The sequence below is a fragment of the Dermacentor variabilis genome, chromosome 2 (genome assembly GCF_050947875.1).
Source record: "Dermacentor variabilis isolate Ectoservices chromosome 2, ASM5094787v1, whole genome shotgun sequence".
Lineage (NCBI taxonomy): Eukaryota > Metazoa > Arthropoda > Arachnida > Ixodida > Ixodidae > Dermacentor > Dermacentor variabilis.
In genome coordinates this window covers 161,677,085-161,690,499 of record NC_134569.1, presented here as the reverse complement: position 1 = coordinate 161,690,499, position 13,415 = coordinate 161,677,085, and the positions used below count along the sequence as shown (strand labels likewise).

Below are 13,415 nucleotides of genomic sequence, written 5' to 3'. Positions count from 1 at the left end.
GGCCTCAATGCATGGCATAGGATATGCGTGTTTTCGAGTAATCTTATTGATGGCCCAGTAATCCACGCAAAAGCGCACGGAACCGTCTTTCTTGCGGACAAAAACAACAGGATATGACCAAGGGCTAGGTGAGAGCCGGATAAGCTTTTGTTCTAGCCTATGCGCGAAATTTTATTCTGTGATTTCCCGCTCGGGTAGAGACACGTGGTATGGGCGTTGACGCACTATAGACGCTTCGGCTGTCTGAATACGATGCACTGCAACTGTGCTATGGCCTAGAGCTGACGAAAGGACATCAAAAGCATTTGCGTGTTTATTCGACAAAGCAAGCAGCTGTTGCATCTGCGAAGGAGGCAAGTCACTGCAGTTGGCTGCAGTAAGGGTAGAGGGAGAAGCAGTATCAGATGACGAAGGCTCTGTAAAGGACATATGTTAAAGGGGCACGATGCATACAGGTCCTGGGTTGGCCGTGAATGCCACTGTGGTGCGTTGCTGAAAGAGAATTTTCGTCGATGTAGTGTTTGTGGCGATGACGAGCACCGAGCCATTGGGAAATCGAACCACACCTGGTACAAAAGCGATGCCTTTATGAAGGCAACGGTAAGAGGGCGAGACCTAGACCGCTTGAGAAATATTGTTAAACGGAATGATAACAATTCGCTGTCAGCCGGCAGATAGTTTGGTATCTTCCGTAGCCGTCACTTCGACTTCAAGCCCCTTGTGGACTTTCTTGACTCGAGACAACTGTACTTTGCGCACTCTGTCTTGGCGTCGCTCTTACAAAAAATTTGTCTTCCGATTCGGTATGGATGATAGCACGGCGTGGCTTCACTGCGGCGGCGAGGAGACTATAGAACACATAATTTGCCACTGTCCTCGATACAGTGCGAACCGGCTGTCGCTAGCGGCCATGTTGGCACGCTTTCACGACAGGCCACTTTCAGAATACATGAACTGCTGACAAGAACTGTCGTCGCACTGAAAGTCGGTTGAGGCTTTGTTGATCTTTATACGTGCCAGTGGCCTATTAGAACGACCTTAATGATCCCATCCTTCTCTTCACGCCTTTCTTTTTGTCCCGGCACTTCTTTCCGTCTATACTTCCCCTTTCCCTTCCCCTAGTGCAGAGTAGCAAACTGCAGGCTTTAACTCTGGTTAACGTCCCTGCCTTTCTCTCAATTGCATCTCTCCGCAGCTAAGGCGCAACGGCTTGTTTTTTCCCCAAGATAATAGTCGGTGTCGCTAGGAGGCACGACGCGTGGTCGCGGAAGCAAAAGGCAGAAGTCCCACCCTAAAATAAGTTGCTGAGCACAGGGGGACAACACAGCTATCTGTATATGGTGCAGGATATCACCAATTAGGACACATGTAGTACAAAGAGCGGAAGGGCTATAAATGTCCCCTTAGGCTGCAGTTACCGTCGGTCCATCGTAAGGTGTCATGAATTTCCTGAGGCGGGCACATAAATCAGCACGAGTAACGGGAATTCTCGCACATGTGTCCACCAAAGCATCAACGCGCACCCCATGGACAAACACCGAAAGGATATTGGACTGGCACGCTGGCAGAATTTCAGTCCTGTTGACATGTGCACGTCTTCCTCCCAAAACTGCATCGCTTAGTTTCCCGGACGAACCGTGGAGTTGAGTGAGACGGGCCGTAGTGGCGACGTAGAGTGGCGGAATGGCGAAGGGGAGCGGCGTCCGGGTAAACGAAAAGTGCTTCGGTCTTTGTTCGAAGCGGGCGGAGATGTAGAGCGTAGCAGAGGTGAAGAGAAACGCCGGCTTTGGGAAGAGGCTTCACTGGAAAAGTTGCGTTCAGACATGTCGCAGCCCCGACGCGCGTCCTGCTGGTGCTTGTTGCAGAAACGTGAAATATGAACACGATAGCCGCACTAAGAGCACGTCGGATGTGACGGTCGCCATGGCGGATAGCACATAGTGCTAGGTGCTTCGGGGGTCAGTGCAATCAGATGTGCCGATGAAGTCTCAGACGGCAGGGACGGGATGTTCGCTGGAGGTGTGGCAGCAACGGACGCGTACGTTGTTAGCGGTAGCATTGAGTTCATGTTGCCTGGAGTTGAGTCAACAACTTGCGAATATCTTCGGAAAGGACGAGAGACAGAAGGTTGCACGGGTGTGGAGTAGGTCAAGGACGGCAGTTCATCCCTGATTAGGTCACGCAAGGCTGAGCAAGAATATGGACCAGGGCACACCGACGGCGATGACAATGCCATTGCTTCGTGTATCGTTGTTCTTATCATGAGACGAAGCTGTGGGTCCGCCGTAGAAGTATATTCGCCAACGTCCGGTTGCAGGCGAACATCCTCAATCGTCGAGGCGCTGACAAGTTCTGACGATGTCAGCGATTGTAGCGGTGTTGATGGCAAGGGCACTCAACGCGACTGTTCTAATGCATGTCATAATTTGGCGTACTTCATCTGACTCTGACATGGATTAACTCAGACAGCGGCAGAGCGCATAAACATCCTCGATGATCGAGGTTTAAGACTCGCCTGGCTCTTATTGGAGAGTATCGAGGGTATTCTTTGTGATGATAGAAGGAGCCACCGGTGCACCACATACTTGGGAGGGCTGCTGCATAAAGGCAGCCCAGTCAGTGAAGTCTATCTCGTGGATGAAGAACCAAGTCCTAGCCTCAACGATCAAGTAGAAGGAGACATGTCGGTGCTTGAGGGGGTCGTCGCAGCGATAAGCGGAACTTACTAGCTGGTAGTTGTCCAGCCACTCCTCCGCATCTCTCCACGAAGACCACTGAAGAGATGGGGGTCACGCTGGTGGCTGTTTATAATATACGGGGTGACTTGCAGTGTCGGAACAATAGCCGTAGAAGTGGAGGATGGGTCGCCCTGACACATGCTAGCGGACAGTAGGTACAAGTGGCGGCCTTAACAAAGCTCCAGGGGTTGGCTGAACGGGTAGAGGACTGAGGATCGAAGAGTGACCTCCACTTGCGTATGGTGTCTTTGTTGGAAGGATGTCCTTTTTGTTCCAAGTACTCGGCATTGGACCAGGTAAGGAACACACCCGATGATGATGATCCCATGGCACTGAAGATGAGGATCTATTAACGTAGGATTATGATAATGATGATAATATTATAGAGAAGAAGAAAGCATGCGTAATAAACCCGCAGAATTGGAATGCAACAGTGATAGTAATTAAACCAAAAGGCAACATCTTAAACTTTGGTACGTTATAGAATACTACAAAAAACTTCAAATACATTCATGCGGCTATGATGGAAGGAAAAATCCTGCTGTAGAAGGTGACGTCATTCTCGGCAAAGCCTTCCCGGAGGCGCGCGCCTGTAGCTCCCCTTGTTTAATCGGGCAACTCATCCTCCTGCTTTCTGCTGCGGCCTCCAAGGTTGTGACGTTTGGTACCCCATAAGAAATTACAAAAAAACGTCGAAAACATTCCTGCGGCTCTGATTGAAAGTATACATCAGACAATAGGAACGGAAGCGTGTCTTCCCAAAGCCTTCTCAGAACAGGCCGCCTGCTGTCTTCCGCTATCTGCCGTGGCCTCCGAGGTCGCATCAATGCAATCTTGATAGCCACGTCTGTACTCGTGCTTTCTAATACCAGAGCCATGGACGCCTCCTTCTGTCGGCGATCGCTATCCACTAGGCTGTTTGCTTCTGTACTTCAGTCACTGCATGTGCGTGCTATCTTTAGAACGTTGTTTGCAAGTACGTTGCATTCACTATCGCATATCAAACAAAAACTGCGAATCTTCATTCTTGTCTTCGTTGGATTAGTATTCTGTTTAAAGTATGGGCACTGACCAGCTGCCGTTTGCCAAGCTCCACCTCGTTTTCTATGAGGTAGGAGCAAGGCGCGTGTTGCCACGCTCAAATACATACGTGAATTGCCACACCTGACACATCAGACCAAACAGAGAACGCTTTTACCTAGCGCGGGGCTGCGACCCACCGCATGTTTTACTTGTTTTTACTTTTGTTTCGCAGGCAGTACGATTTCTCTGCATTAATACGTTGAAAGGTGCACCGTCTTTTTCACTTCGAACCTAAATATGCTTTGTTTGACAGGTTGATAATCGATCAACCAGCTTTGTTAGCAGCCATTCCTATCTGCCCCCTTCAAAACCATAACTAAAATTCTACGTCGCATGTGCCATACTTCTTAGCAATGCATAGAACATTGTTAAAGCATTTCCTCGGTAAGATTTTCAGAGCGCAGATCTTTTGCGCCCGTTCCTGAGTTCCGCGTCGCCGTCGTGCCTCGCCGTAACCAAAGTCAATATCCGTGCGCTGCTCTAGCTTCACATGCTCCTGTTACCATCTCTCGCGCGCGGCGCCAGTGTTGCTCTCCCTTTGTCCTCCAAAGCCGGATCACGTGTTCTCGCCCATCCTCTGGCCCCCTTCCTCCACGCAGCGCCGTTGTGGTGACTCTCACCGCTACTGTCCACTCCACCCTTGCCGTCAATTCTCCCGCTCTCGCGGGAACACCGCGGTGGCGGCGGCGGGCGCTCCTTGCCGCCTCGCGCGTGATCCACGCCTCCGCTCCTCCGTCTCCGCGTCGCGTGGCTGTACGGCCCTCAGCCTTGTCTCTCGCTTCCTTGTTTGCGGGGCGCGTTCCTCAGTGGCATTTGTCGTCTCTCGCAGTGCTTGCGCCTGGCGGTCCTTCTCCCGCCTCTACTCTTGCCCTAAACCTCCCCTTGCCTAGCACAGTGCCGTTGCGGTTACTCAAAAGACAGTTATAGCGTTTCGTCCTCTTACTTCTACTTCCCAGCCTAACCTTGTGTGGCCACATTGAGGCCTGTCGGTGAGTGAATGAGTGTGTGAACTCTACTCAGAACCGCTGTTCTCAACCCGTTTCCTCGTCCCACCTGAGAAGAAACATTAAATAATAATTGCTAATCTCCCCCCACCCTCGGCGCGGCGGCGTCCCGCTGTAACATGGCGCGATGGCGCGTCGCCGGAACTCCGGCTCGATAGCGGCGGATTGCGGTGTGTGCTGCCCAATCTGAAACGCGGAACCGCGTCTGTTCGGCATTAAGTGTTCTGTATGCGGTTGCCTGTCGTTGAAATAAGGCATCAGCTGCGCTGAAAGATCGCCTTACCATGAAGCATAATCGCCGCCCAATTTTTTTCTTCCTCCAGGGCTGCAGCTCAATTTGGAAGGTTGCCGTCAGTGTTTATTGGTAGCTTCAGTGTCAAATGCCAAAATAAAAAAGCACCCAATTGCAGGAAAATAAATGTCGCAAAGCATGCACGTTTGTTTCTGTTCGTCAACAGACTGCAGATATGAGAAATTGTAGACTTCCCTGCAATTTGCCTATATGGTTCATCGCTTCAGATTTTCATTTTGTTCAAGTTTGGCGTTATATTTTTAGCTTTGTTTCCACCCTGAAATTTTCTTTTGGTAAATGCACTTTCACTGATGACCGGCTGTGTTTCATTTGTTGCTATGGTGTTTGCTGTTAAGCACGAGGTCGCGAGATCGAATACCGGCCTAGCGGCCACATTTCCATGGCGGTGAAATGCGAAAGCATCCGTGTGCTTAGATTTAGGTGCACGATACTGAACCCCAGGTGGTCCAAAATATTCCAGAGTCCACTACTACCGCGTGTCTGATAATCAGATCATGGTTTTGGCACGTAAAACCTCATAATCATATTTACTTTTGTTTATGAATCTTCGTCAGTGATCTTACGGGAATAATGTATACTGTTTAGCTTACAGTCGTTTATTGCGGTGAATGTGTGGTTCTATAAGTTCTCTAGAACAGAAATTCTTTCTATGGCTGCAGATAATGCTCTTCAACTCTGCAGTTGTATTTAAATCAAAGCAGCAAAAGGGAATTGAAGTAACTGCCTGCAGCAACTGTCAGTTCAAGATGGCGATATGCCTGGGCAAGAGCTAGGGCCGAGGGTATCCGGTATTGCAACATAAATTAAACGAGACCTCATTTATACGCATTTGTGACGTCGCGTTGGCGTCGGTGAACTTACCCACTTTGTCCACCGCAGTGGCCGCAGCGTGAAGGCTGCATGGACCAGGGCCAGGCGTTCACAGAGTACATATGCCCCTCTCCCACTTTTTCACTTCCCGTTTGCGTAGCGGCGGCAAACGGAGCAATGAGGAATAGGAAAACAAATATGCAGATGGTATGCAGAATATCAAGGTTATGCAAAACAATTTGCCGAAAGCTAGCATTTGAGTACCGTTCGGGGTTCTCAAACATGTTCACAGTGGATCAAAGTTTCTGCGTGCATCATCACTTGTGTTTGTGCGACATGTGTGCATGCGTCAGAACCGCAGGTAAAAGAAAGCTATGACGCTGACGTTAGCATGACGTCGATGACATGAGGCCTAATTTTTACAGCAAAGCTTTATGTGGCTAGGATTCCACGCGTTTTATCGTGTCCGCACGTCAACAATAAATATTTTGAGCGTAGTCCGATCTCGCAGATTGTGCAATAACGGGGCGACCCGGGGCAGATGTGAAGGAAGGTTCAAGCAGTCGGCGCCAAGTAATAATCGTGACCAATAATAATAAACGAAATGAATAAATCAAGATGCATTGTTTCAAGTCGATCGGCATACTGCAATCATTTCTGAACAGCAGAGGGCCTCCCTAGCAGGTGGCATTGTCATATACGCAAAGTACAAAATGTATGCGCAGTCATACACTCTACACTCGCAAGAGCACAATGCCTCCGACTGTTGGGATGTCTGTGCCGTGCAAACGAAAGACAGAATTGTGATACCCACTGCGTATATCTCCACGCACACCCAAGCGTAAAACCTACAAGTTCATGAGCGCGCACGTCCTATGGGTTACGCGTAGTAACACTCACCCTGGAATCACCATTGGCGAACAGTGTCGACATTCCAAAACTACAGGAGAAATGGTTCACTCAGTTGGAGCTAGAACAGCTTGAGTTGAAGTGAGACGCCAATCCAAGTCACTCTACCATTGGTCAACAGTCGTGTACAGAGTTAACTTTGGCCAAGATTCTATCTAAGGTTGCAGCTGAACGAAGCAGTGTATGTGACAGTAATCGTTATCCTCGTCACTACCACTAGTAAATGATGAAAGTTAATATATGCACCCTTGTCTAACTAGTGTGCCCTGCAACGTGCCATATACTCGCACGCAATGAACTTAGAATCAATCTGCTTTTCGCCCCCTTGTCAACATGGATTTCGAAAGGGGTATCCTTGTCAAACGCAGTTGGCCATTTTCTGTCCCGACCTGCGATTTAACCTCGACAGTAATCTTCATATGGATGCCATATTTCTGAATTTAGCAAAAGCACTCGACCCGGTCGCTCAGAAACATTTGCGGCTAAAATTGTCTCAGTTAAATTTACACCCCGAGGTAGTAAAATGGCGTGAAGCAATTTTGACTAGGCGCTTTCAGTTTGTTTTCGTTAACAACAATTATTCTAGCAGACTACCCATAACGGCAGGCGTCCCGCAGAGATAGGTCTTAGGACAGCGTCTTTTTTTATATATATATTATCGATATACAAATGAATGTATCATGTAATATTCGTATGTTTGCAGATGACTGTGTAATCTACCGTAGAGTTAACAACACACTTGACCACACATTCATCCAGAACGACCTTAATAAAGCACAAGAATGGTGTAATTGCTGGCTAATCAACCTAAGTCCCAACCAACATAAACTTCTGACTTTTACCCTTCTGGTTTACCTTTTTTCGTTGTAATGTTGCAATAGAGAACGTGCAATCATTCAAATACCTCGGTGTCACAGTATTTGTGGCCTGTCTTGTGATCTGTGATCATCTCAGCTGCCAATAAATCAACGGGACTTCTTAGAAGACATATAGGTCTTTCTCCACGACAAGTAAAAGCGTTGGCCTATCAATCCTTTGTAAGATCAAAACTTGAACATGCATCTTCCATCTAGAGCCCGCACCAAACTTATATCGCATATGCACTCGAATCAGTACAAATTCGTGCTACTATGCTTATTCATTCGTCATATTCGTACGGTATCAGCGTTTCATCATTGGAAGCAGAATTAGGCTTTACAAAGCTCGCTTTCCGTCGTCAGGAAGCTACCCTCGGTCTCGTCCGCTTATTTTTCAGCTCCCTTAATCCCCCACCATATACCACGCCCACTTCATAAATATCTCATCGCACCGGTAATCCGCTTCACATTGTACGCGCACGTTCCCGAATCATCATTTTTCAAGCAGCAAGAGACTGGAACGGCTTTCCACACGCCATCGCAACTATCGCAAGCCTATCTTCCTTTACTGAAGCTGTTAAAACCCATATATCAAGTGAACTCTTGTTCCTAGTATTTATTTTAGTAACCACCCTTTATGTATAATACCCCTCGAATGGGGTTTTCAGGGTGATAATGTCATTTACGTGAAGTAAATTATAAATATTGATGTAATCAAAAACATCCATGATAACTGATAACCTGGTCACCTGACCAGGTTATGAGTTATCAGGCCAGTGACCTGGCCTGGTACCTTTATGGCCAGGTGACTGTCACCGTTCTATTTCAAAGGGAATGCCACGAAATCATCACCGCCATCATTTGTAGCATCGTATCGTGCCATTTTACACGCGATGTGAAATGCGCGCCGCGTAGCGTCGTTACGAATAAACTTTGTATTGCAATTCCCTTATATTCCGCCAGATGTCCCGACTTGTAGCTGTTGCGTACAAGAGCTTCATGCTGCATATAGCCAGGCCTGGTTAACTCGAGCATCCTAGGTGACTTTTTGTTACCACCCCTTTCCAAGAGAATGCCAATAAGCCATGATCGTCATCATTATCAAAAACATCACCGTACCGTGCAACGGGTGAGAGGATGTGTCATGTGTGCGACGTAGTCTGGATACCTGTGTTTACTCTTCCGTACGCGTGGCGGCCCCTCCTCTCAAGGTACGAATCACCGCTGAGGAAGCGAATCGTCGAGAAAAACGCGCGCGGCTGCAACGAGGCAGCATGGGGCTCAGCAGACCACTGTGCCGAGATCGGGACAAGCCGCAGCACAAGCTACAGTTCGCCGTCGACACCGGGCGGACAGTTCAGATCGTGCTCCTGAAAACGACGCGATGACTTCACCGCGAAAATCCTGGTGCCGAAAATGAAGATCCAACGGAGCCGCTCCTCCAGCTTAAGTTGTGACTGTGCTGCGTGTACCGAAGAGGCACGTGACTTTTCTGATACTACAACATACAAAAAAATACGCCTACATTTACGCTCATCGCACCACACGCATCACCGAGAACGCGCAGCTCCTCAGCATGACCGGGAAGATTGAACGGCCCCAGCCGTAGATTTCGGCGTGGCGAAGCATTTCGCAGGCGACGTGCTGGGACTTGCGTCCTGTTTGTAACCACCAGGCGAGGTCATCGTCTGCTTAGGTGCCGTTAAAAGGCTGCTAAAATGAAAATTTACAATTAGCTGCCCTGCCTATTGGCAAACATTGCTTCAGAAATGAAGACTAAGCATCTATAATTAATTTAGCCTTAGTGAAATTTTGTTGCATTTAGCCATTGAAGAGAAAACGAGAGTCGCTTTCGCCGGCAGTTATGAGATCACATTCTGTCTCATGATGGGTGAAAATCTTTTGTGAATATGAGCTCCAGTGTTATGTTTTTTTAGGAAACACGTTATTATTTAAAACATAAATATTTCTTTCATATTACATTTATTTGCTTCAAACATTTCACGACTTTGTTCTTCGACATGTTTTTGTACATTCCTTATTCTACTTCCTTATTCCTACTCATATTTTGCAGCACTTCCTCAATGTGAAATACACATTCTCAATGTTTAAGGTCTAAAAGAAGGAAGCCAAATTAACAAACGTAGGTAAAAAGAATGCTACCCAGTTGATGGTTCTTTTTTTATTTGTTATTTAGTGGAGGATACACCGTCTTTATCAGGAGGATGAATATAATTGCACCGAAGAAGTGAGTTCGATTTCCATGAAGAACACGTGATTGGAAAAGAAAGACGTGTTTCAGCCGATGGTACCAGCAATCTTGTGCACTACAACTGCTTTTGCGACAGTACCAAGAGCCTTCTTTATCTTGTTAAAGAAATACTCCTCACTGTCTTCTCTCCGCTCATTTTGCTCTCCATCGACTACGTCCAAAGCAGCGATAACAGAGTCTACATCATCGCTGTAGGGTGTCGTGGCTCCTGCTTGCAAAATTCGTCCGAGTGTCTCGATAAGTTTTCCAGCTCTCAGTAGAGATTCATCTCCTGTGCAAGGGAAATTGAAAATAGGTTTGAACATTCGAAAATCATCAATGGAGTAGCACAATTCAGGTGGATCATGGGACTTACTGAATGGAGTGGAAATTATGCGTATAAAAACCTAAAATATCAGCTGAATAAAACTTACAGGTATAAAATTTTATTGTACGTGAAATAACATGAGCACCCATTGCGGCAATAAAGCATGTTAATAATGATTCTCCATCTATTTCGAAGACATTCACAAACAACCACCATTTTAGAAGTATCCACAACCACTATGCACCATGGTAATTCCCCTAGTACTTCTTGTATAGAAACAACTGTTAAGTAAGCAATTTTTTGTGGATTTTGGGAACACATATCCGAGAATTATTACATATCCGAGAATCATTAAGTTTTTAGTGAAGCTATCCTGTGTCCGAATTTACAAAGCTGTTATTTTTCTTAAGTGCGCTCTGCTGTTGGCTACCATTCTTGCTAAACTATCCAGCATCAGGATCGGCGGCAGTTTGCTCTTACGAACACTTCAACAGTTCTAGCGAAAGAGCGCTTTGTGAGTACTGACCCAGACTGGTTTCACATGTGTCGCCATTTATCCAAGTGTATAATGTTCCATCAAGTCAGTCATCAGAATCTTCAGCAGTGAAACTTCAATATCAACACAGGAACCACTTCATATTGTTTTCATTGTCATAACCGCCATTTCGAGAAATTCAGTGGTAATTACAAATTTTCAATAAACAAGTCTTTGGAAATGTGCCGTGCAGGAATTTATAGATGGTCTATTCTGTTAAGGCTGGTGCGAAATACAAAGAATTTCTGCTGGAGTTTTACAATTAATAATTAGAGCCACGCCTGCACATTCATAGCCTTCAATGGAAATGACATTTCAGCTGAGAAAAAGTAACGGAGGTTGTGACCTAAAATAGCGAGAAAAACTAAAGGCAGAGCACAACATAGACAGGATGCGTACTGCAGTTCCATGCGCATACGTTTCTCTTTTTAGGGCTTTTGCACAGTTTCACCACGTACTTGCAGGAATTTAGGTTTTGTGGTAGATTCCTTAACAAGTAGAAACAGAGGAAGCGATGATACGATGCTGTTTCTGCCAGCACTATCAGCTGGAGCTTTGAAGTATAAATGTACTTCAGACGGCACATGCTTCTACGACATGTCTGTGTTTTATGTGAAATTGCGCAATGTAATCTAATATCTGTATTCAACGCCTTCCTCTGCAAGCATTTGTAAACCGTCATCATTGTCAGCAACGTCTTCGCAATTTGCATAATTATTGTCCGCTGCTCCGGACGAAGGTATCTCTAACAAATTTTCGTTTGCCCTTCTATTTTGTCAGTGGCTTCATGTACTGCGTTGAGTTATCCTAACTTCATTAAACCGGGAAAACCTCAGCATCCATGAACTCCACTTCTCTTCTATTGGCATATGTTGTGTTACGTCAACAGACCACTAGGTAAATGCTCCAGGCCATTTGTCGCCAGCCTACTACACTTCTTTACCTCACTTTACTACAATGACCAACTTTTCTGACTCTAATCTATACCCCATGTTTTCTGTCTCCGAATTCTGTGTCCGAGTCCCCCACTACGGCGTGCCTTATAATCAGATCGTGGTTCTGGCACGTAAAATCTGAGTATTAAATTTTAAATTTCACACAAGAGGAAACAAATATGAAGTGACAAAAGGACATAAGACACATCAGTGCTCTTCCATTAGTTTTCAAAGTCAGCGTGCAGATATGCAATGTTATTCTTTTTCTTAGATGAGCTAGCACCTAAATTTTCTTTTCAACCGCGTGCAGAATATGACAGCGAGAATTGGATAGGTAACGTCCAAAGCTTGGCGACCATGACGTAATTGCGGCTCCCGAAATCGGCTCTGGCTCGCAGTGCACTAAAGCGTGACTTTGCATATTGGGTTGGTACTTCGAGAGAGCCGTCACTACTGCTAGGATTTCGACACAAACTATCGGCCGTAGCTAAAAATAATGGCTTCTGCAGTAAATGCGATAAAATTAGAAGACCTCATTCAAAATAGTCGCTCACCAACGTCAAGAGCTTCGTCATCTTTTGTGTTACGGTCCGGATTATTCCTGCAGAGAAAAAAAATGAATAAGCTTTGCTCTAACTGCGAAACTTTCCTTAAAGTACAGTGTTTACCAACCGGCCAGCATGCAAGGTCGTTGGGGCGATCATTATTGTTGCCGCGATAATGAGGCGATTGAAGGGGGGATGGCTAAACGTATGCACTGCACTTAGAAAGTTAGCTATTTTGAACACGGGCCCAGCTCTTTAGAACACTGGAACTTAAGCTGGTTCTGTCAGGCAACAATAGCCACTTAACCCATCTTTTAGGTGCAACGCCCAACGGTTATTCTTTGTGATTCCCTATAGCAGTTCAGCGTCCTGAAGAAACAACAGTTATTACATTATGAAACAAATTTAAATGCACAAGTTCCCGCCTAAAAGAATCAGTAGAACTAAGGAGGGGCCAATGATTATTGAGTATTGCTTGTTCTCAATGCTCCGTTGTGTGCAAATAACGATGTAGCTCAAGTACGTGCCACCTAAGAGAAACAAAATCGGCAAGATGTTTCTATATTTAAAGTCAGGATACTTAATTATTGCTGTCCCCATGATAAATTACTCTGTCACTCAGAAATGTAGAGTTAATTTTTGTGCACAACGCTATTCGATGTATTTTTCTGTGTCCTCATTGCCATGAGATAACAATTAGCTAGCAGGGACTGATGCATGCCTCGGCTTTTGCCTGTGCCTACGTCGATAGCCAAGCAATATAATGATCATACTCTAGGACAAACACTCCTTAGAAGTATAAGTAACACACAATGGCAAAAATACAATACTTACAATGTAGCTCCATCTTCAGTGATGGGATTCGAGAAGTGGGGAAAGAAAGTGATACAAAATTAGCTATCGACGACATTTCACTCATATTAATCCAACTTTCAGGCCTTGTTAAACTTCATGCAACTTATCACTGTCAAGCGGAACACACAGTTCTTCAAGATTCTTATTTCTATAACAATTGCTGTATCTCCATCGTGACTCTGCAAGCTGCTTGTCGCCAATACATAAGCTTTGCCCACGACATTCTTTCAGGCAATACGAAACTAAATACAT

The 13,415-nt window shown here is 45.9% G+C and overlaps 1 protein-coding gene across 3 annotated transcripts in view; it reads right to left on the bottom strand.

The window, feature by feature from the left end:
• Positions 1-9,881: 9,881 nt before the first annotated feature.
• Positions 9,882-13,415, bottom strand: part of LOC142572893 (uncharacterized) — a 220,090-nt gene continuing 216,556 nt past the window's right edge. For all 3 annotated transcript variants that reach the window (XM_075682336.1, XM_075682334.1, XM_075682335.1), the window contains exons 3-5: positions 13,143-13,155; positions 12,318-12,364; positions 9,882-10,257 (exon numbers count right to left, since the gene is read on the bottom strand). In XM_075682336.1, coding sequence (XP_075538451.1) covers positions 10,013-10,257; positions 12,318-12,364; positions 13,143-13,155 — 305 coding nt within the window. In that variant the 3' untranslated portion in view covers positions 9,882-10,012. The remainder of the gene's footprint in view (positions 10,258-12,317; positions 12,365-13,142; positions 13,156-13,415) is intronic.